Consider the following 24,519-nt stretch of genomic DNA (forward strand, 5'->3'; position numbering starts at 1 on the left):
ATTTTTTTTTTTTAAAAACCCTGCTGATGTTTCCTGCTAACACCAAATGCAAACTTTTATTTCCAGACATTTTTGGAAATAAAGTTAGCTTTCATAAAAGGAAGAGTAGTTGGGCTTCCAGTGAGAAAATGAGGGATACTACTTAAGGTTGTAAATATACAATAATTGTTCCAGTCTATAGAACTAGGTTAAAAACCCTGGTCTCTATAGGCTGCAAAACTGATGTAAATAGGTCTTCTTGGTCAAGGCAATGATAAGAGACCTGGAAACGGACAGTGAAGGTCAGTTTGCTATCTAACGTTGTGCAGCAATATGCCTTTGCACAGCATTAACTCATGAGGCTTTTTATGTTAGTGAAAACATTTGTTTAGCTCATACTTTTAAAGACTACTTTCCTCTGAGCCTCGGGTTGGCTTTTTGGCCTATTGCAGAAATGTTTCATTTAATGAAACATATACATGTTTCATTAAATAAAACATAGGCTTGTTCAGCTTTTTTTCTACAAACTTGTTGACTGCTACCTGTATTTCATAAGAATGTTGTATTTACTCTGGATGGCCTCGTAATCAGTTTTCTTTTCCAATTGAAGACCTGATGAACTGAGTTTAGAGACTGTTGCTCCTGCACTTCAACAATTAAAAGAAGTCACTGCTGCTTTGAGACTGTCGCTGCCTTGGAAATCTTAGTGCTATGCATAGCCACAGTGAAGCTTGAAGGCAATTGGTATTATCAGAGAATAAAGAAATATAGGTAAATACTAGGTCTGTAAAGTGAACTTCTTTTTGTAGTGATTCTTTTGAAGGACTGATAGCTGGTTGAGGATTAGGGTGACTAACATAAATATATTTTGATTACCTCTAATTTGTGAGCTTTCCCAGTAAAACTTAAGTCAAGAGGTAATACGAAGCAGGTTTCAGAAAGATAACACTGGCTGCTTACTTTTCTACATGATGTTGTCATCTGAGGTCTTGCTTTCAGTTCTGTCTTTACACTGAATTCAAAAGTAGTCAGCAGTCTGTTACCAGTTAGTGTCTGCTGTTTTACTGATAACAGATACCTTGAACCATATCCAAGAAAAGTGTTATTTCGTGAAGTAGATGGTTATTGGAAACTTGTATCTTAAAAAGCTAGATTTGTTATAATCTTAAATTGAATTTAAAAAGGGAAGCAAAAATTACTGAAGAAAACAGCGATTCAATTTGAAATGTCTTAAGCAAGTGAACAGGCTTTTTGGGATCTTTTAGCACACACACAAAACCACAGTATGTTTTCTTTACAATAATTTATTCAAAGTTGGCAAACAGTTGAAGAAGCAGAAAATCTTGTTTTTTCCCAGTCAATGAATAAAATCAAGGCTTGAGGCACACAGTCTTAAAGGCTGTGACAGGTAGAATTGGTTTCAGTCAACTGCAAATGTTACTGTTTAATTACTTTGAATGAAAAATGTGTTTTGAAAAACTCTTCTCTTATGTGCCTTGCATATTGAACATAGGTTGTTGTAGCTAGTAAATTACTTTCTAATGTTTTTCTGAGTTCTAATGAAATTCCAGTTTTCATCTAAGATGGACTGACAAATCAGAAAAGAAACAAATTGGCTGATAAATGAGACTTTATAACACAATGCATGTCAGAACTGAATATTTATATGTGAAGCTGTAGAATTGCTCAAATATATATGCTACTTACTAAATTAAACACCTTCTTAAATGTACTTTGTAAAGCAAAGGAAGATGCAAATTCATGTGTCTAACTGTTTTTTGATTAGTTTCTAAGAAGCTGTTTCTTACTAACCAAAATTAATGTTAAATTTTAACTTACTGATTAAAGATTTTTTTTTCCAGATACTTCTGGCTTACTTCAGTTCACATTATTGATAGGCAAAGACTTTGTAATGCAAATGGAATGGCTGCATTTCTAATGTTTTATGTTAATGATTCATTACTCCTTAGGGTTTGAACATAGGTGATATAATTTGTTGGGTTCCTTTAAAACTTCAGTCATATTTGAACTGAAGCAAACAAAGGGGATGTGATGCTTTAATTGTAGATCTGGTTGAAAGCAAGCAATTCTCATAGGTGACGTGATTTAACAGTTTTAGACACTCATCTACCAACGCTTTGTGGTCTGTCTAAAACTTGTGGTGGATGTGGGCTTTGTCCCGCATTCCTCAGTAGTGTGAATGTGCCTGTCCAGTGGTTTGGTTATTGTGGCCATTTTTAGATGATTGCTCCTCTGAATGAGAGGGTGTGTTTTTTTCACCTTGCAGTCAGAGCCTTTCTGTATTCTCAGGTACAAAAGGCATCTCACCACCGCATTGTGATGGTTCAGGGTCTTGGATAATCCACCACTAGTTTAAATTCCCATAGGGAAGTAACTAAATGGCTTTATTTTACACAGTGGCTATCTTCTTGTTGTAAGAATAATCACTCAGATGCTTATCATTATGTCTGTCTCTGCTAAGAATTTCTTCTTGCTTGCATTGGTTTTTAGCTCAATATAGACTCAAAAGGCAGCAGGGAAGTTTTGTGTTGAGAATGAGATTTACGGATCAATAGGTGTTTGCTAATTCTACCCAAATTATCTGTTGAATGCAGAAAGATTTTTGTGGATCACTGCTGTTTATTCACAGCTTCCGGTGGATATATTTAAATAAAGCTTGAAGCCTGGGGTTTAGTTAAATTCTTAAGTGAGGAGAGGCACCCAGAGGAGTGAGTAAATGTTCAGCATAGGTCTGTTAGCAAGTCCATTCAAGTGGACAAGGATGAACCATGTAGGTGTCCCTGGAATCTGGCTTATATTCAGAAGGTAGGAATCAGTGTGGCGAATGAAAGTGATGCAGTTATAATCACTGCCTGCAGAAACCAATGCAGATAGTGAAGCCTTCTAGTGGAAGAGATACTCACCTTCTGTGGTTTATCTGTGATCCAACATTGGGTTTAAGAAAAATATTCTTAACGACTTTGTTGCGGCTACTACTAATAGCACCTGCAAAATTAAGGACTTTAAGAGGGGTAACTATCTAGGAAATATTTTACATTTTTGAGTTCCTCTGTTGAAAGAAAAATGAAGCTCTCCCAGAAGTAGAAAAGCAACTGAGGAAAGTATGAGGTTGCATGTTTGTATTGCGTCTCGTAGTTACTACTGGATTTTATTTTGTGCATTTCCTGTAGCTTTTGCCACTTACTTTATACAGTAAAGCTCTGATGTTTACTGCACAGTCTGTGGAGCTTATATAGGGTCAGACTGCTCCAAGGACAGATAAATAATTATTTTTCAAGTAAACTGATCAGATACTCTTAGTGGTAATTCAGAATAATTGCTGAAACAGGCGTCTTGAGGGAAGGATAGCAGCGATTTCTTTAAGAGCGATCCTTGCAGATAAAGTAGAAGAGATGCGGGAGAACATGTCTGAGTGGGTTACCCAGTGAGCCAAAAGCTTGGAGTGACTTACACAAGGAGAGAGAATGGTCTCCCTAATCAGCAAGGATGGCAGTGTTTTGGGATATGCTTTGTTTGTTTGCAATAGTGCAAAAATGTAATGCTGCAAGACTTCTGAGGGTTAGGTTTAAGGTTTTTCTTACATATCCCATTCATCTTCTAATGATGGACTTGTGGGAGAAATTGGGGTAGGGCAGAAGAAATGACGTGCCATCTGGTTTCAACCCCAACGATAATGGGGATATGTGGAATGCTAACATCTTAATTTGTATTTCTTGCATACAGTCAAAATAGGCAAATTAATGTCTTTATGGAGCATTTGAAAACCCTGACTAAATACTTCCTTATTCCTTGCAGTTGGCAAACATGAATTAACTGGGCATAAAGTTGCAGTGAAGATCCTGAATCGACAGAAGATTCGCAGCCTTGATGTTGTAGGAAAAATCCGCAGGGAGATTCAGAACCTCAAACTCTTCAGGCACCCTCATATAATTAAGCTGTAAGTTTTGCTTGCTATAATCAAGTGTATTTAAGCAGTAATCTCCTTCTGCTGTCACTGATCTGAAACATGTTTAAAGGACAATACTACTAGCAGTATCTTGTCAGGAAAGTAACCAGCTTCCAAGTATGCAGCCCTTTTCAGTGTCCTCTGTAGTGTGTTTTCACAAAACTGACCTCTGCAGACTGGAGAGCTTTCATTAGATCTTTGCTTACAAATTCTTTGGACAGGTATATAAAAGGTAATGGCATGATAGATACTTGTAGTAGCATCCACCTCTGTTTTTAGCTGCTACTTTTCTTTTTCTGGTTATATTTGATCTTTTTTCTACTTAGAAAATGAGTTATTAAGAACAAGATTGTGAAGGGCATTTCTATATAAGTTTATTGAGTTTTCTTGCTTGAAGTATGTTTTTAGTGATACGCTGGTCAGTGATCTCTGGTCTTCCAATGTAGATGGCGCTCTGTGAGATTTTTCTGAATTAAGGATGTGCGGTTTGTTAAACACATCCTTGATATTTCAGAATTCTTCAATATAGCTGCTACCACTTGTCTAAATATGGTATTTACAGTGTGCCTGTTTACATCTGTTAGTTGATCAATAGTTCATCAGTGGAGTTCAGAGTACAGTTAAATAGGTCCCAGAGTAGACCCCTCGTGTCTGGTCTGAGGAAATAAATCATAAATACCATTAATTTTTTTTAATTTCCTGTAAAGTTAACCTGCACCTCCAGAGTGTGGGTGACTTTCACTGTCTTAATCATGGTGTTGATGTTAGGGTTTTTTTTATTGTCAGTCTTGTCTGACAATAAAAGACCCCGCTGCCACTGACAGATGCCATCCCTGTACACTCCCTTTAATTTGGCAACAGCTCTTACACTGAAGCTAAGTTGAATTGTGTAAGCTCAACTCACTAACTTCTTCAGTGGGTTAGTTTTCAGAAGGCTATTGAGCTGATTTGGCTGCAAAATTCCTAGTGCTGCCAGTTAGAGTTCATGAACGAGTCCAAAGCACATACCTGTAGCCAAAAGGAAATAGGAAGTGTCAGTGTACCGGCTGAGATATGGGGTGGAACACGAATGTGTACTTGTGGTGTTGCTAAACTGTTAAGTCAGCTTAACAGGTTTCAGATGAGTTTCTTTCCCAGGGAATTATGGGGAGAATTTTTTCTCCTGCATGTGGAGAGAAGGGACAAGATGTAGGAGACAATGGAAAAATTGATGGATCCTCAACTTTTCAGTTGATCAGCCTGCATTTCTAAAGCAGAATGATTATTAGCCTATGTGTAAATAGCATTTGAGATATAATTGATGCTGTTGGTAGACTTGCTGGTAACTTAGGATCATGCTGCTTGTGCTGTTAGGAACTGGATTGGGGCACTGCTAGATAGCAGCTTAAGACACTTGGGATAAAGGTAAACAGTGTTCTTTAGCTTAGTATTACAAATTAGACAATGTCTAATTTGGAACATTGCTGTGCTTTATGAAAAATTTCACACATGGCTTTAGCAGTATATACAATTGCAAGCCTGTTGCAATAAGATTTTCTTTCTATACCATGCTTTAAATAAAAACCTTTGGAGCATCTCCTTTTGCAGTTTTTGACCTCTAGCAATAGAATGCATCTTGTTTTCCTACATAAAATTGCCTCTTTTTGCATTCTGGTCTTCTATGCTGTGTGGTTTGGTAACCTTATTTATATTATAGATATGTAACTATTCCACAACCTCCTTTTCCATAACCAGAAAAATGAGCTGACTATAGAGAAGCATAGCTGTAACTTTTGGATTAAAAGGATTAAAATACTATTTCTGTAGTAGTGTCTTAGCCATGACTTCAGAATGTTTTTAAGTACATGAGGTACTTTCAACCAAGGTATTAGAGAGAAAATCGGTAAAGGTAAAGCATCTTGGACTATAAGATCTCAGGTAAAACTATCTTTGAAGATTTCATGTTGATAACTGCCCCAGAAGGGTATTGAGGTTATTGAAATGTTACACTATAATACTAAGCTGTTAAAATAGATACACACATACATGTGAACACACATTCACCTGGACAGCCTGAATTCATTGCTGTCTATGTAGTTCAAGAACAGCTTCTCTCAGTAAACTGAAGCAGGTCTGTTTTTCCCTTTGTCTTGGAATCAGCATTTTGAAGAATGTAGCAGTTTCGTAGTGTATGTGTGAACTCAGTTATTTATTACAATTCAGATATTTGCGTGCTTAAGTGTAGTACCTTGGAACATTCATTTTCACCCAATTGCTACCTCCTGTCTTGTCAATATAATATCTGAATTTTGGCTAAAGTGTTATCAGTGTTCATTTTCTTGTTCTGTTAAAAATTGATCACTTCTGACTGCTGTAAGGGGAAAAAATTAAACAACTTTTAGGTAAGGATATTTAGAACAAAATCTCTTAAATGGGGAGTTTGGCCATAAGCTAGTTATTTCAAAACTTCAAAGTTGGTTTTTTTTTTGAAACTTAATTGAAGTAGAATGATAAAAATATAATAATCAGAGTGTCAATGTTCTTAAATACTAATGACAAATTTAAGTCTCTTTGTAAAAGATGATATTCATGATTATTAAAAGCAATTTTTTTCTGGTCTTGAAGTACACTTTTTATTTATGGCAAGTCAGGTTTTTTGCATGTTAAAGTTGAAAAGTGTATTTTTGAGGTACTAGCACCAAGTGTCTGTGAGGTAGCACTGTAAATGGTTTCATAGAAATCATTTGGACTAAGCTTAGTCCTCTGAAAGTACGAAGACTGATATTCGTGGTGGGGAATACAAATTTCCTTCTAGTCTTGGTAATGATGGCATCACATAGTGAAAGGAGAGGAAATAGCTTCTGAAAAATACTGTCATTCCAGTAGTTGTAAATTGGCTGATAAATATTTTAAAGTATACTTTTCTCTGACTCTTTGCACAACTTTGATTTTAACTAAATGTAACTAGCATCTCTTACTGAGTGTGTAGACTAACAGATACCTTCTCTTACCAGGTACCAGGTCATCAGTACACCAACTGACATTTTCATGGTGATGGAATATGTTTCTGGAGGAGAACTGTTTGATTATATCTGTAAAAATGGAAGGGTAAGAAGTAGTCCAACTCAACAAATCAATGACTTGCATTCTGTTACTGCTTTTGCAACATTCCTGTCACCTGATACTGAGGGGACAGACAGGTTCTTTTGGGGGATCCTTGGCAGAATGATATAATTAAAGCTTTATTTTTTTTAACAGGATATTATGATTAGTGTAGCACAGAATTTATGATTAGAGTGGCACAGGATTTCTACAAGTAGAATCAATGTAGTACAATTTATAAGTAGTGTAATACAGAATTTATAATACAACTTAACTTATGAGTCCTAATCACCTATACCCTCTGCAGATTGGATCAAATCTTCATATGGGGTTTGCTGTATCAATATAACTATCACAATCTAGACTTGAAAATCATATGAAAGAATATGAGTCACTCAGTCCTCAGAGGAAGCAGGGGATGGTGGTTGTGTCCCTGGCCACTGGGGGGTAACGGGTCTCGCTGGCCAGCAGTGGTTCTGGTCCAGGTTCCCCACTTAAGACTTGTAACAGCTTGATCTTATGGATGGTGCTCTGGATGCTGTTACACTTCCCTGTTCTGTGAGGGGGTCATCACCACCACCTGGCTGGCCAGGTGCCGGGGACCTTCAAGGCTGGTAAGGAAGGGGTTAATCAGCCTGGTGCCCAGGACTCTTGAGGCCAGCAGGGAGGGGAAGAAGAAATCTGTTTGGCTTGTCTACTTGGTGCACAGGACCTTCAGGGCCTGATAATGAGGGGAAGGGCAGGAATACGTGACTCGCTTGGTCACAGAATGGCTGCTTGCCTCATAAAATGGTGTTAGTTATGCTAACCTCATTAGCAGGGGCTGGGAGCAGGGAGTACCCGTCATATCCTGTTAAATGAAGGCTTGTTTTTATGTATTCAGAATTAATTTTGCTGTTAGCAATTAAAATGTACTTTATGACTGCCTCTTGTTCTGAAAGTAAAAACGGTTTTATGTTAACACGTTTCAGATCTTTATGTATGACTTTCTCATAGCATATTTCCTCTCTACCGATACCGATATGTTAATTTACAATTACTGGGAACAAACTGGATGGATATGTATCCGGCTGGAGTAGCTGAAAACCATTTCTTCAGCATAACCCATTATTGGAAAGCTACCATTGTGCCCTTATTACCCTCTTCTACTCATAGAACAGTTTGTGTGAAAGCTCTGAAGTCACTTTTGACAAGCCATCTAGATAGCCAGGATACTTTTTGTTAGTCGTTAGAACAAGCTTTGACATGGATTAGGGCATGTTTGTAGCAAATGCCCAGTTAAGTCTGCTGTTTGGGGCTAGCTGCTAATAGCATAAATAGCATCTAAAATTTATCACTTCTGTGCTGTGTGTCAGCAGCTCTTGTCAACTTAAATCTTAGGCTGTGCTTAAATGTCGAAGTTAATTGATATTCCAATTAGACAAAGTTAATGTGTGGGTGCTAATGTTTCTGGTTACTGAGTATGTAACATCTGCCTAACCAATTTTAAAAGTGTGATTGCGAAATTTCAGTGACTTTGAGTCGGTGGGTATGTTTTGTTTTAATCATTTTAGAGCTGTGGTGCAAACAAAATGATGTAAGCTATGAAGGTTTCTGCTACAAGTTCTGATAATCTGCTGTATAAAGTATCAACACTATAAATGATAACTTCAGGTCATGGTGAAATTTCCTTTAACTTGTTTATCATTTATATGAATTATCTTCCACTGTCTCATAATTGTTTAAAACCTTTGTCTGTCTTAGCTTGATGAGAAGGAAAGTAGACGTCTGTTCCAGCAAATTCTTTCTGGCGTGGATTACTGTCACAGGCATATGGTAGTACATAGAGATCTGAAGCCTGAAAATGTGCTGCTTGATGCACACATGAATGCCAAGATAGCTGACTTTGGTAAGCATTGCTATTTTATATCTGATCACATTTCTGGTGTTATTTAGGTTGTGTTAATTACTATGGGAAATATTTAATAAAATGTGTATACTTGAATATCCTGGTGGTGGGACACAATACAAGAACCTGAAGACTATGAATGTAAAGCAAAATTAAGATCTTGCACATGTGTAGAACTTGTTTTCCTCTCAAGCTTTCTTTTCAGGTATTTTCTGTGACTGGATGAAATTGTGAACTGATTTGTTTGGTTTTGCTTGATGATATTTTCTCTGAAATGCTAAACAGACTTAGTTCCTGACCTTTCCACTTCAAAAGTGGAAAGGTTTTTAACACTGTTTCACCATCTGTAAAATGTAGATGCTTAGCTGTCTTGGAAGTACAGTGCAAGGGCAGTTCATCATGTTTAAGAACCACATTGCGGTCCTCCTATTAAACTACTCTAAATTCACTTTAAAAACTCTAAAGATGTGATTGAAAAAATGTGATTAAAGCATAAAAAGTAAAATAAGAACAGTTAATCTTGCAAAATCCTGTGCTTTTTTGCTATATACCTGCCTAACTAATCAGAAAGCTTAATTGTTTATACTAGCTGTTTGTGACACAGCTGCTGAGAAGACTGGCAGCTAGTTCTTGGAACTATCTGAATCTGGAAACCTTACCCTATAAGCATAGTAAGGTATCCATGCTGCTAGATCATCATTATCTATCTTTTTGTAGACAAAATGGATTATACCTGCCCTTGTAAAGCACTTTGAGGTCTCCAATGAAAGGTGCTAGGTAATGCTGAGTATTCTAAGTATATTTTAAAAGTATGGTGTTAAATATGTGGGCACTGGGAATTGTATTGATTTCTTGTGTGTAGAAAATGCTTTGGGTGAAATGGCTTATGTGGTGAAGAAATGAAGTACAGTAACTTATAAAAATATCTTCCGTGAACTTAAGTATCAGTAAAGCTGTAGCACTCAGTAGTATATTAAACAAGAGCTTAAGAAAAGCTTTAGTGTATTAGAATATGAAATATATTCCTTCTCGAAGACTGAGTTCTCCGGCTTATGGTAGTCTTGATCATGCAACCTCCACTGAGGAAACTAGAAGATATTTTCCACAGCTATTGTAGAAGTGGTAGTTCTTTTCTGATACTAGGCTATACTAAGGGCTGGTGAATGAAGATGGCCTAGTTCTAAAGTACACTTTAATTACTAACAGAATATCTAAAATCAAACTACTGAAGTGCAGTGATTCAGGAACCAGCTGAGCAGTGTAGGTGTCTAAATTGTGGTGAAGTCATGTGTACTCCTCAGTTCCCTTACTCTGTATAACCTCTTACAGAATTTCAGGCAAATCTGTGGTAGCATCTTCCACTTTGGCATTTAGAAGCAAATGTGGGTTTTAAGACTTTCTTGTTAATGACCAGAATCCTATCTTACTATGCTGCTCCATATCCCTTAGAGCAACTTTGTTCTCTGTCATGCCTGTGTTATCCAAATTGAACTGTTTTTTGTCTTGGAATGAGTATGTTCTGAAATATTTCTAGATTGTGTGCAATAATGGTTTGATGTTACTCAAATTTCTGGTAAACTAAATGGAGTATAAAGTGGCATGCTCATAAAAATTTCAGTAATTCCAAACGCTACTTCTTTACCGAGATAAACTTGTTAATTTTCTAATTTGAATTACTAGTGATTTGTTTAAGGTGGTATATGCAGTGTGAAATCACTTTGCTCTCTGAATTTTTAGTACTCTTACACACTTTCAGGTCTATCAAATATGATGTCAGATGGAGAATTTTTAAGAACAAGCTGTGGCTCCCCTAACTATGCTGCACCAGAAGTAATCTCAGGAAGGTAGTTTCTTTTCTATTGGATACATGTGTGCATGTACTTCAGTGACTTTGCTGCTTGATTCTAAAGGCTACAAAACCAGTTCAATTGACAAGCTTGGTGCTGAGAAACCATGGGCTGAAATTTTAATTGTCTTGATAATTTTTCATGAATATTAAGGTTTCTATGAACTAGCTTTGAATAGTTCCTGTAAGGTGGAGGTGATGTCAAACGCCCCAAATACAGTGTGTACAGTGTGCCCGAATTGGCTTAAAAATCTCACTTACAGCTCAGATCTTGGAAGTAGAGGTATGGATAGAATTACAGGCAAAGTCTGCTGTGAAGTTGAGTAGCAGTGAAATATCTGCTGCAGAGTAGATACCTTCAGAGTGAGTAACTTCCCCTTTTTTGGACTCGATGATTGTCAAATCTGCTGCTTTCAGCTACCCACCCTAATATTGCCTCTTGCTGATTGGAGGCCAAATGTCTGTTTTATTCAGGCAGTAGCACAGAATATGTGACGAGTTCTGCTATATGGACTTGTCTCAAACTTTTCAGCCTCCCAGATTTGGGGATAGGTGACTTTGCACAGGTTCCACTAAAAGTGATAACAACGCATAACATGAGCTTTCTTAGTAGTAGGTGCAAGTTTCTTTGAGCTTGCCATTGTCTTAAATCGCATTTGTGGATTATTGTTATACAATGGAGAGGAAAACTATGTACTTGTGCCCTGTTATATGCTTGAAGGGGAAGGACACTAAAGTTCAAGGGAGGCATGGTATAGAACTGAAATGGTATAGTACTTGCTGATTAGTTGTCTCAGGTTCATACACTTAATTACTGTGATACAGTGTGAGAAAGTAGCGGAAAAAAAATCTATTTAAATGTATTAAACACAAATCACTAATGGTTAACTTTTTCCCAGATTATATGCAGGTCCAGAAGTAGATATTTGGAGCAGTGGGGTTATTCTCTATGCTTTGTTGTGTGGAACGCTTCCATTTGATGATGATCACGTGCCAACCCTTTTTAAGAAGATATGTGATGGTATCTTTTATACCCCTCAGTACCTGAATCCGTCTGTAATTAGTCTTTTGAAGCACATGCTGCAAGTGGATCCAATGAAGAGAGCAACAATCAGAGACATTAGGTAAAACACTAACTGATGTCTGATCACAGGATGCTGGAATGATAATCTCAGTGCAAATACTCAGAACAAAGAAATCTTTCATACTGCTTGTCTGTGTTTTATTAACTGAGATGAAAAATTCAACTTCTGGTGTTTTGCCTTTAGCTCTGATGGTTCTGATCTCCAGTGGCCAATGAAGTATCTATTGGAGGTCATAGTAAAACAAATTATATACATTACATATAGAAATTCTGAGAAACTCTAGGTTTAAGACTGCTATAGCAAAGCTGTTTTTTGCAAGCCATTCTGCAGGTAACTACACTGAATTGACTTCTCTGGGGGGAAAAAAAAGTCTTTGTAAGAACCACTATTCTGTATTGTAAATGTCTGAGAGGAAGTTATGGCTCTTTAATCTGATTACTGCTTTTATTCGTATTTCTTCAGACTCTGAAAAATATGAATAGTCTGTTAAGACTGTGAATATTCCACATGCAAGATAGCACTTCATAGCTTCAAAACCCTGGCATGAATTTGTGTATGAGTGATAATTCCTGCATCGAATACTGATAAGTTAAAGCTTGTGGATACAGATAGCCATCATGGGCTCCAGATTCCAAGAGGAGATTCTGGAGAAGGTGACTGCTTTGACAAGTGTGCAGTGGGTCGAATAAAAAAAAAAAAATTGGTAGCTGATAGAGCTGTACTTCATGCAGCAGCTTAGTTAGGTTTTCCCCTGTCCTTTCTAAGAAGCTCTAAGGAGGGAGCTCTGATATACTACCTTAGTGAAAATGCTGCTGCTTTTAGGGTTAGAAGTTAGGAAGTTGGCGACGTTCATGTTCTTTCAGCAGAACAAAAAATGTGGTACCTTTATCCCTTGCTACTTTATTACAATGGGAAGTACTTTCTTGCAGAAATCAAAGCACTGTGAGAACTAAGTATTGTAAAACTTGAGTGGATAGGAACTTAGGTTATCTCAGTCATGTTAAATAAGTCCTGAGGAGAAGTGGTGTGAAAAAGATATTGAAAAATGTTGGTTACAGAGCATGAATAGATTTTGAATCTCAAACAGGTCTGTCCTATTAGCCATAAGACATGTCACTTCACAGTTTAAAGGACAAACTGAGTTTAATTGAATACCTTAATTCTTCTAGGGGATGGATATGTGTGCATGTAAGGAGAGAGGCCCACTGCAATGAATAATAACAAAATATTCCTCTGGGTTCACTCATCCAGCTAGGGCTGTGCTTTGTAGTGGTATATGAAAAGCTTTTTCTGCTTCCAAATTAACTGGTTGCTTCTGATGAAAGTGTATTTTGCTCAACACATTTGTGCTGAGGCATGTTCTCAGGATCACACTGACTAGAGCTTGGTCCATTGTACTGATTTTGGCTGGGATAGAGTTAGTTTTCTTCATAGTAGCTTGTATAGGGCTGTCTTTTGGATTTATACTGAAAATAGTGTTGATAACACATTCTAGTTATTGCTGAACAGTGCTTACACAGTGTCGAGGCCTTTTCTGCTCCTCATACCGCCCTGCCAGTGAGTTGGTTGGGGGTGCACAAAAAGTTGGGAGGGGACACAGCTGGGACAGCTGACCCCACCTGACCAAAAGGATATTCCATACCATATGACGCCATGCTCAGCATATAAAGCTGGGAGGGAGGTTGGCGGGGGTGGGCTGCTGCTTGGGGACTGGCTGGGCACCAGTCTGTTGGTGGTGAGCAACTGTTTTCATTTGCATCACTTGTCTTTCTTAGGTTTTATTTTCCTTTCTCTTTGGTTTTGTTTTTTTTTCTTTTCCTTACATTAAAAAAAAAAAATCCTTCTAATTATTAAACTGTTTTTATCTCAACCCACAGTTTTCTTTCTCACTTTTACTCTTCTGATTCTGCCCCCCATCCCACTGGTGAGGAGTGAGCAAGCGGCTCTGTGATGCTTAGTTGCTGGCTGGGGTTAAACTACAACATTCCTTTTTGGTGCCCAACATGGGGCTCGAAGGGTTTGAGATAATAACAGATTTGACCAGAGCATGTTAGACAGAATTTATAATTATTGTATCTATTAACAGTTGCTGGTCACAATACTGGTTTATCTGTTCTTGATACTAGTTTACCTGACCTGTGCCATGTTCCCTTCTTTGCTGTACATGTTAACATGTACAGTCTTTAACAGACTGGTGTTGGCTTTTGCAGTTTGCTGTGGTCTGTAGTGCTTAGTGATGTTCTGCCTGGGAGATTTATTATTAAAACACTGGCCTTGAGCTTAATCTGGTATTTGGGCTCTGTACTGAAGCTGTTATGGTACTTCCGGTACCATCTCATGGAGACAGTTAACAATTATATTTCTTCGTCCAAAAGGTTTTTTGGATGAAATAGAGAATGGTACCTTCACCACCTTCTTCTGTGATGTTTTCTCCCTCGTTACAATAACTCTTCAGTGTCTTGAACATTCTTTGGTAATCAAAATACTTCTACCGGTATTTCTTAAAAATATTGTTTCAGCTTTTTCTAAAGTTAACAAGCTATTTAGGAATATCACCCAGGCCCCATGGCAGTGTGGTTATGGGTAGCAAGGCGTGTAGGAGAATATGGGCAGGTATGTAGAAAGCTTGTCACCTCCGATGGTCTGGGACTTCACTCCCAAACGAGTAGAGGATCCTGATGAAGTGATAGAATGTTTGGAAAAAAAGATGCCCTGGCTATTCCAAAGAGGCACAACTTACTGCACTGTGGGGCCTGGCCTGCACCTATCGAACACTGCTCAATACTATTCAGTACCCTCAAGGAGAAGAGAGGGTCTCTGGATCTGAAAACATACCAACAGACAGTATGGCTAAGCCAGAGACCTAGCCTTCAACTGTATCACTTGCTCCTGTAATTAAAAAGAAACAATGGAAGCGGAAGTCAACTCGTTTAGTAAGGGACGAATAAGCTTCTCCTAAGAGGGAGCAGGAGAGAGAATCAGAACAGCCAGCCTGTTCTGCAGCAGAGCAGTCACAAGAACAGGAGAAGGAAGGGACTGAAATCATAAATGAAGCAGAAACCACCCAATCCCTGTCCCTAAGTAAGCTCCGAGTTATGTGAAAAGATTTCGGCCCTCAGCCAGGCGAGCAAATTCTCAGCTGGTTACTCTGATGCTGGGATATTGGGGCCCACAGTCAGGAATTAGAGGGTAAGGAAGCCTGGCAGCTGGGATCCCTTGCTAGGGATAATGCCATTGACAAAGGGATTGTAAAAGGGGCAGGAGTCCTCAGTCTTTGGAGGCTACTCCTGTCAAGTGTGAAGGACAGGTATACCTTCAAGGAGTATCTTGCAAATTCCCTAAGCGAATGGATGACCACTGAGGGAGGTATCCAGTATCTGATCACACCCTGGTGATAATGAGCTGGACAGACACGGAGGCACCAGCTGTGGCTGGATTGGCCAGCCAACTCTGAGAATTCAAAGAGAATCTTGCTTCTTCCATATGGGCCTGTGTCTCAGCTGTGGAGAAGCCCACAAGTTTCTTTCTCACTTTTAGCCTTCTGATTCTCCCTGCCATCCCACCGCGGGGAGTGAGGAAGCGGCTTTGTGGTGCTTAGTTGCTGGCCAGGGTTAAACCATGACATCCATATAACTGGTCTTAAATCTGTAGCAAGTCTTTATGCTATAGGCTAGAATACTTTCAAAATTAGTGTCATGCTGTATCCTTTGGATAGTTAGGCAGCTTACTCTAGACACACACAAAAAGTCTTATTTTTACTGTGTGATTGGGCACGGTAAGTATTTGGTTCCTTTTGTATCTTTACTTTTCCCTCTTGTGAATAATATCCCATGGGTACAGTACTAAAGAGGTACAGATTGACCCTTCCATAGCTTCCCTCAACCCTTTTAAGTCTTGAAGAGACAGCTGGGGGTGTTCTGAATGAAAAAATGATAGGCAGCTTGTTTGGGGTGGGGAGCATGTGACTTCAGTGTTCAAAAGCCCGTGTGCAAACATTACCAAAAAATTACTCATCAACAACATTTCTTAATTTTGTTACGTATTATGTGCGTACTTGGGGAGGGATGACTCAAGTGGGTAGTATAAGAATTTCAGTTGAAAATATCTCAAAACTAACATAGTGGCAGTAAAAAGTATACCATTTATATAAAAAGCTGGTTGATGAGTTATACATAGGTATTTTTGGAGCTTAGGTAGCTGAAGAACTTATAGGAAAGAGGGTTTTTTTTCAGTCCTGCAAAATGTCTAGCAAAATCTTGAGAAGACAGTGATTACTTTCCTTTATGTACTGTTTTATTGTCTGTGCTGCACAGAAGGGGACTTGGACTGACAACCGTGATTCTTTTTGTACAGACTAAAAATATTTTGTAAAGAATTTAATATTAAAAAGGTTTGCTTTACATACATATACTCAGACTTTTTTATTTTTAAATCTAGGGAACATGAATGGTTTAAGCAGGACCTTCCGAAATACTTGTTTCCTGAAGACCCATCATATAGCTCTACCATGATTGATGATGAAGCCTTAAAAGAAGTGTGTGAGAAGTTTGAATGCACTGAAGAGGAAGTGCTAAGTTGTCTATACAGCCGAAATCATCAGGACCCTTTAGCGGTTGCTTATCACCTGATTATAGATAACAGAAGAATAATGAATGAGGCCAAGGACTTCTACTTGGCTACAAGTCCACCGGATTCGTTTCTTGATGATCACCATTTATCTCGCCCTCATCCTGAAAGAGTGCCGTTTTTGGTAGCTGAAGCACCACGGCCTCGCCATACTCTCGATGAGCTGAATCCACAGAAGTCAAAACACCAAGGTGTAAGAAGAGCTAAGTGGCACTTGGGAATACGGAGTCAGAGTCGACCAAATGATATCATGGCTGAAGTTTGCCGAGCAATTAAACAACTGGATTATGAATGGAAGGTAAAAGAATAAAGGATCTTTACAGCAGACAACAGTAATTTTTTGTTTGAGCTGTGTAGTTACATAGTCTAGAAGTCTGAAACTGTTCTGCGCTGGAAAATAATCTCATGTGCCTGTGCTGACTGCTTGTGCTTGCTGTGCAGGAAGGGTTTTGGGGGAGGCTCTTCATGCTGACAGGAAAAAAAGTCTTTCTAACATGTCTAACTCTTCTATTGGGGCTGTAGGAATGTTTCTCTGTTGGCTAAAAAAACCTCCACAACTCCAACAGATCCGCCTGAAATCGGTTGATAATGCCAGTGAGTTGAAATGGCAAAAGCAATATGCAGTGCTTTTCAAGCAGGTCTGGTAACTGACTCAATCTCTTTTGTACTAGGTTGTAAATCCATATTATCTACGTGTTCGAAGGAAGAATCCAGTAACAAGTGCATATTCCAAAATGAGTCTACAGTTGTATCAGGTGGACAGCAGGACTTACTTGCTGGACTTCCGTAGTATTGATGGTATGTGAAGACTTACATAAGTTAATGGAATTGTACAGCAAATCTTTCTAAATGCAAACATGTCTTAATTTACTTGTTTAGAAGTGAAGTAAGTGTTGCCCTTTATTTGTTTAAGCCAATCTAGATCTGTAGTAGTGTTTCTCTATTTCTTCCTGGTCTAGTGTTCCTGCGATCAGATGGTTAGCTGCTAGTTGTGGTTTAACCCCAGCTGGCAGCTAAGCACCACACAGCCGGTTGCTCCCCCTCGGTGGGATGGGGGAGATAACTCATGGGTTGAAATAAAGTCAGTTTAATAGGGAAAGCAAAAGCCACGCACATAAGCAAAGCAAAACAAGGAATTCCTTCACTACTTCCCATGGGCAGGCAGGTGTTCAGCCACCTCCAGGAAAGCAGGGCTCCATCATGTCTAACGGTGACTTGGGAAGACAAATGCTATCACTCTGAGCATCCCCCCCTTCCTTCTTCTTCCCTCAGCTTTATATGCTGAGCATGATGTCATATGGTGTGGAATATCCCTTCGGTCAGGTGGGGTCAGCTGTCCCGGCTCTGTCCCCTCCCAGCTCCTTGTGCACCCCCAGCCTACTCGCTGGTGGGGTGAGAAGCAGAAAAGGCCTTGACTCTGTGTCAGCACTGCTCAGCAGCAACGAAAACATCCCTGTGTTATCAACACTGTTTCTAGCACCAATCCAAAACATAGCCCCATACCAGCCACTATGAAGAAAATTAACTCTATCGCAGCCAAAACCAGCATACTGCTTCATCTCTTAAATAATAGGTTTTTAGGTGTATCAGCTCCTGAACTGCTCCATTTTGTGTCTGCACCAGCACTAATACCACTAGTGCAAAAGGGGACAGGGCTGTGAGAGGTGAGATTTGGATCAACCTGAACTGCCTTTGGAGCCTCACCCCCAAATTTAAACATTAATTTAGATCTGAAGTAAGCATGTGAATAACATTTCCTGGTGAAGATAAAGCTTGGCATCTAGGCATTTAAATTTGGTCTGGACTGTACATTGCTGTACTGGGTCTGGCTGAGATGGAGTTAATTTTCTTCATAGCATCCTATATGGTGCTGTGTCTTGGATCTGTGACTAAAACGGTGTTGATAATGCACCAGTGTTCTGAGCACAGTATTTGCATAGTATCTAGACTTTCTTTTTCCCCACTCTGTCGCACCCAACGAGTAGGCCAGGGATGAGCAAGAAGTTGGGAGGGGACGCAACCTGGCGAGCTGAGCCAGATTGACCAAAGGGATATTCTATGCCATATAATGTTATGCTTAGGCGAAAGGACGAGAGGAAATGGCCTCAAGTTGCGCCAGGGGAGGTTTAGATTGGATGTAAGGAAAAATTTCTTTACTGAAAGAGTAGTTAAACATTGGAACAGGCTGCCCAGGGAAGTGGTTGTGTCACCATCCCTGGAAGTATTTAAAAGAGGTGTAGATGAGGCGCTTAGGGACATGGTTTAGTGGGCATGGTGTTGTTGGGTTGATGGTTGGACTCGATGATCTTGGAGGTCTCTTCCAACCTTAATGATTCTATGATTCTATGATTCTATGATTCTATGATTCTATGATTCTATGATTCTATGATTCTATGATTCTATGAAACTGAGGGGATGGGGGTTTGGGGAAGGTAGCCTTGAGACTGGCTGGGAATCAGTCTGCTTTGGAGAGGTGGTGAGTGGTTGCCTTTGCATCACTTTTTTTTTTTTCCCTTTTTTCTTTCTCTTATTAAACTATGTTTATTTCTACCCATGAGTGTTCTCACTTTTGCCCTTCCAATTTTCTTCCCCATTGTGCTGAGGTATTAACTGCCCAGCAGTCAACCCACCAATGCTAGTAGTAGACAAAATTTGAGATGGGAATTGTATGCTTGCAGTAACTGAAGTCTTGAAAGCAGTTGGTCTAACCTGTAGAAAGATATATTTTATAGAGTGACAGTCACACAGCATACAAATCCCGGTTGGATACCTTCCTGAAAATGAATGGAGGAGCTAATAGAGACTGGCTGCAATGCTTGTTTATGGGCATAGTAGACTAAAGCAGAATTACCTACAGCCAATGGTGTAGATGACATACCTAGGAAAACATGTGGCATGGGAAAAGGATTTACTGGAGTGTGACTGGATTACAGCGTAGGGTGGCTAAGGCTGTGTCTTATGACAGTTGAATCTGATCTGACTTGGCAGTGCAGTTCTTGCCTCGTTCTTTCTGACAATACAGGTGCTCGCTTAGATCTAGTGGTACTTGATACAGGGGACTAAGTACTTTCCTGTACTGACCTACTGCAGTATAGGACAAATGCCATCCCTGTTGGAGGGGAGATGACTGCTTAGAGCCACGCAGCTGGGGGAGGGCAGCCTGCTGCAGTCTTGGCTTCAACTCTCAAGGAAATACAACCCAAGGGCATGGATTTGCGATCTCTCTTCCAACAGTGAAGCTGATGTGACTTTCCTTTCTCTCCACCACAGTTAACTGTTCTCTGTTCCTCTTACCGAACTGTAGTTTAAAGTAGCTTTGATGTGAAAAGGCAGTCTCTCCTGTGTTCACTAATTTCTCCTGGAAATAACTTTTCTGGTGCCAGGTGAGAGTCAAACTAACGTTCAGTATTTAAAGTAAGAATAGAGGTACCTCAGCAGAACATTACTTCTAAGATGAAAGTATTTCTTCCTCCTACTGAAGGTAAACTTAAGCTGCTGCAGCCCTAATGTACAACATGCTACGGGGAAAAACTACCAAAAGTGAAGGATAAATTAATGTAGATGCTAGCAATTAATGTATCAATGAATTATAATAAAAATACAAATAATAACAATGTATAAATGACCAAATATAAAGAAAACAAAAATAGAATAAAGTAGATGCTAGCAAAAAGCATCTACAAAATGTTTGAACTGTTACTGGACTTAACCTTATGATGCTATCCTGTTTTTGGTTTAAGTAACCTAAATTGAACTGTTAGCCACTGAAATTAGTTCATGGAAAAATATGGTTAGTGCTCGTCTAAACTAGATGTAAGCGGTTCTGGAGCACAGTTCAGAGTACAGGAATAGTTTGCATAAGGACACTTGCTTCTGTGTTACTATATGTATAAGCTTTTATTTTGTATCAAATACATACAGTTTGTAAAAGCTGTTTATGTATTAATCAACATTTTAAAAAACAAGACTTAGAAGTGTGAGAAGGGGAAGATGTTTGCTGTTCCTATAACTGATTTGATACCAATACCTAATCTTCCTCCTCTCTCCCCTTGCCCCCCAGATGAAATTACTGAAGCGAAGTCTGGGACTGCAACTCCACAGAGGTCAGGTTCTGTGAGCAACTACAGATCCTGTCAAAAAGATTCAGATGCTGATGTGCAAGGAAAATCTGCAGATACATCCCTTACCTCATCAGTGAGCTCTTCGCTTGACTCTTCTACAGCTGACTTAACTCCGAGACCAGGGAGTCATACAATAGAATTTTTTGAGATGTGTGCAAATCTTATTAAAATACTTGCACAATAATTTTGAAGATGGGCTTATTTCTTTTATAGCAATAAGCATGCCTAAATCATAGTCAGATGCTTCCAGTTATAATCAAGTTAAATTAACTAAGGCGCTGAAGAAGCTAGCCACAGAATGCAATTTGCACAGGGATTGAAAAGATTATGGGCAGTTAACATATATTTTGAAGCTGGAGTGAATTCTGATTGTCTGCTGTCCAATAGTGTAATACAGGTACAGGAAATCACATGCCCTTGGGGCAGTGTTTGTAACACTTTACACTGAGTGCACATTAGGCTGCGTATAACATTTAAGTTAGACCTTCGTGGTTTTTTCACTGGTAATACATCCATCTGATGCACTGTAAGTAAATGCATACTTACTCGTTCAGTGACCTAAGTATGACTTGTTGGGTCACCATCTACAGTTGTGCCTCAGTCGGTCAGAACTATCAACATCTTCTAACAGTAATGCAGTAGAACTGCTGTGTGTCTTCCCCCTTATTTGACAGTAAATGATAAAGAATAGTTTAATTTGTTACAATGTACTACTTTTAACAACTTACAAAATTTGATTAAATGCATGCAGATCCAATCAGGTGGAAATGTGTGTAGGTGCTCTGTAATGCACTAAGGGTGAAATTCTGCAGGCTGTGAGCGGAACAATTGAGTCCACAGCAGTGGAGAGAGACAATGCTGAGAAGACTTGGCACCCCATGGGCTAAAACAAAATACTGCTCTGCGAAGGAGAACTGTCAGCAAGCTGCTGATCTGTGCATAGTGTGGTAGGAGCACAGCAGCTCCCCGCTGCTACTGCAGGCTGAGAATTCTTTTCCTTAGAAACATGTGCGTGTAGCTAAGAGCACAGCCTAAGGGCTGTTGATGCTATTGCAGAATCTGAAAGTGAGAGTTTTTTAAAATGTGTTAATACTTTGATACAGCTGTTTATCACATGTTAACTTAGCATATACTATATAGAATTCACTTTGCAGTTGAAACTACATATATAGGTTAGGTTTTCCCAGGCCGCCTTTATAGCAAACTTTACTATTTAAATTAATTGTGAAGTTAAATAGTCCAACTTTTCAGTTGGAACATTGAAAACTGATCCTGACAACTTGAGTGCTAATATTCAAAAAGTTTTCAACAGTAGACTGCAATTACCAGCAACATAAATCCTTCTGCATTTATGGTTTTTGCAATGTTTCAGGAAGAAAATTGAACTTAGTACGTTAAAATCACAGCTAGTACTTGCACAAAAACATTCAGTCTCTTGTAAATTGGATATAATTAGTCACAGTTCCATTTTTTCATCTAGCACTAATAGACATAAACAGTAAATTATGTCATAAAATGTTTAGGTTTGCATTCAAGAATTAATGTTCTCTTCAAAGTAAACTCAATGACCTACTCAGTTTGAAAGGTTGCTCTCCCAGGGAGAGACTGGAAATGAAGGCATTGCTATGAACAGTGAAACCTGGACTCTCAAAATGGATGGGGATTCTTGCCAATGACTGCGATTTCATCCACGGAAAACTGCTAGCTACAGATACAAGAACAGTTTAATCCAGGCTGACTGGCTTCAGTCCAGAAATTCATGTTACGAACATGCAGAGAATCTGAAGAAACATAAAGCTGCTTTAAGCCCTGGAACTGCTGTAACTGTGCTCTGAACTGGGCAACTGTGTGGTCTGTCTAGTATGCAGGTACAAGTTACAACTTCAGTTCTTTACCTCCAAGTGTCACACACGGTCCCTGTAGTGCAAGTGGTATTGCTGTATCTCAAAGTGGAAGATTCCCCTTAGGTAAAGCTTTGGGTTTAAACTCCTGAGATTGAGATGTCAACATGAAGGACCAGCTGCAGATCCTACTTTTAAGTCCTGTTTTCAGTCTTGTAAGAATTGGTTCTGATGTACTGAATAAATCAGTGTGTTTTTGTTACCCTTTTATTTTGAAATTGTTAAATATTGCACTTGTACAAATACAACAAACGCACAGGTTTTTTTAATTGTAGTAATTCCTCATCTGGAATTGGTTTGGGATCACTCTTGGCATATGTTAAAATACATACTTACAAATGGTATCTGCTCCTTACAATGCTGACAAGAAATGCAAAGTGTCAAGGTGCAAATAGCTTTTAATTTTTATATACTCTTTTGGCCCTCTTGTGCATTAAGACAACCGTGTTTTTTCCTTTGTCTTGGTATCTGGAGGTTGAAGTAAGTTTCTGGCAGATGTGTACTGTATGTGTAGTTTTAAATAAAGTAAATTTTATTGGTATGACAAATCAGTTTTGATGGCCAAGAGTTTTCTGATTGAACTGAGATTTTTATAGGGGGTGGGGGAGGGAGGAAGGGGGACTGACAACCTAGCTGAACCCAGAACAGTTGTCTGTTGCGTGACTTTCCTATGCTTTGTAGATCTTGCTGTTGAGACTGCTTTCTTCACATGTTCCTACTGATCTTGCAGACCTTTTCTAAGCATCACGCTAGTACCTGCCAATAGGCTGTGAAACAAAACTTCACCGAGAAAGCTGCCAGGGTTGTAAGGAGGCAGTTTATGCAAACACACAAACTGGTCAAGAATGTTACTCTATATTCCTAAGCTTACTCCTGTTGGAGTACGTTGAATTATCTTGCCTTTGTATTTTAAGTTTTTCAGAAACATGGATGAACCCAATTGTCCATGTGCAATATAACTCACTAGGTAATGGATAAAAATTCATCTTGGTGGTGCAATATTTAAAAAAAAAAACTTTCATGATTGTCTTGATATGAGTGTTTAATACAAACTTGGAAATAAATCTTATTTTACAAGTTGATTACCATTGTAAGATATGAAGTCCTGTTCTTTAACAAAGATGTGCCTACTTCCTATGTTAATTTCTTTTGACAAAGCTGAATGGCAAAAATGCTTGTTTGTAACTGTGTAACTTTTTAAACTTTCAAAACTTAAAACTAAGTAAACATGAAATACTGAACCATCTTGTTTGAAACTGTGTGCATGCTGTCTTTTAGTGTTACGTATGTCATAAATTAACAGACAAGGACTGTTAACTTGTTTTAAAAGCAACAGCAATTACGATTTTGGAATAAGGAGCGACATGACAACGAATGACTGCAGAATTCCCAGCTAGGCGGGCTGGGCCACCAACTCTGCAAGCCTGGCCCCTGACTGGCCGTTTACCCCTGGACCCTGTACACCCTCTTGCTGCAAAAAGGAATTTCGGGTGGAAGGACCACGGCGTACTCGGTGTAAAAGTCCCCTTTCGCCCTGCCCTGCCGTGACTCGCCTTACCTCACGTCTTCCACCGCGGATGGCTCTGTTGCCTCGGTATTTGCCCCTGTAACTAGGGAGCTATTTTAAACCCTGTAGCCTGCCTTATATTTTTCTTCCTTTTAGGGAAGAAAAAGAACACCCCTCCTTTTCAGCCTTGGTCGGTTTTCCTTGTAGTGCTTCCTGCCCAGAGCCGCCTCCCCCGCGGGGAGGTCACCGCTCTCGGGAGGAGCAGTCGGTCCCGTCCAGCTGTGGGTGACACACGGGGGGCGTTCCCGCCGTCCTTCACCTCCCCCTCTCCGGTACTCGAGCGTCACTCGCAGGTGGTAACCGCGGAGCTGCGCCTCGTCACCCCTCCGCACTCACGCAAGCACTACTGCTGCACCGTGCCGCGTGATGCACTTCGCGCTGACGTTACCTAAAATCCTCATCACCCGTCCCGCACCTCCCGCCGTGCAGCGGGGAGCAGGGCAGCCGGGCTCGCCCCC

At 39.4% G+C, this 24,519-nt stretch overlaps 1 protein-coding gene across 1 annotated transcript; it reads left to right on the forward strand.

The window, feature by feature from the left end:
* Window positions 1-250: 250 nt before the first annotated feature.
* PRKAA1 (protein kinase, AMP-activated, alpha 1 catalytic subunit) lies at window positions 251-20,778 on the forward strand. Its single transcript, XM_009329449.1, has 9 exons — window positions 251-281; window positions 3,796-3,937; window positions 6,940-7,033; window positions 8,771-8,915; window positions 10,672-10,759; window positions 11,661-11,885; window positions 16,284-16,770; window positions 17,144-17,270; window positions 20,533-20,778. Exons 1-9 carry the CDS (start codon window positions 251-253, stop codon window positions 20,775-20,777), a joined length of 1,584 nt encoding a protein of 527 aa, XP_009327724.1. The 3' UTR covers window position 20,778.
* Window positions 20,779-24,519: the final 3,741 nt, after the last annotated feature.

The sequence above is a fragment of the Pygoscelis adeliae genome, unplaced genomic scaffold (assembly GCF_000699105.1).
Source record: "Pygoscelis adeliae isolate BGI_AS28 unplaced genomic scaffold, ASM69910v1 Scaffold47, whole genome shotgun sequence".
NCBI classification, from domain to species: domain Eukaryota; kingdom Metazoa; phylum Chordata; class Aves; order Sphenisciformes; family Spheniscidae; genus Pygoscelis; species Pygoscelis adeliae.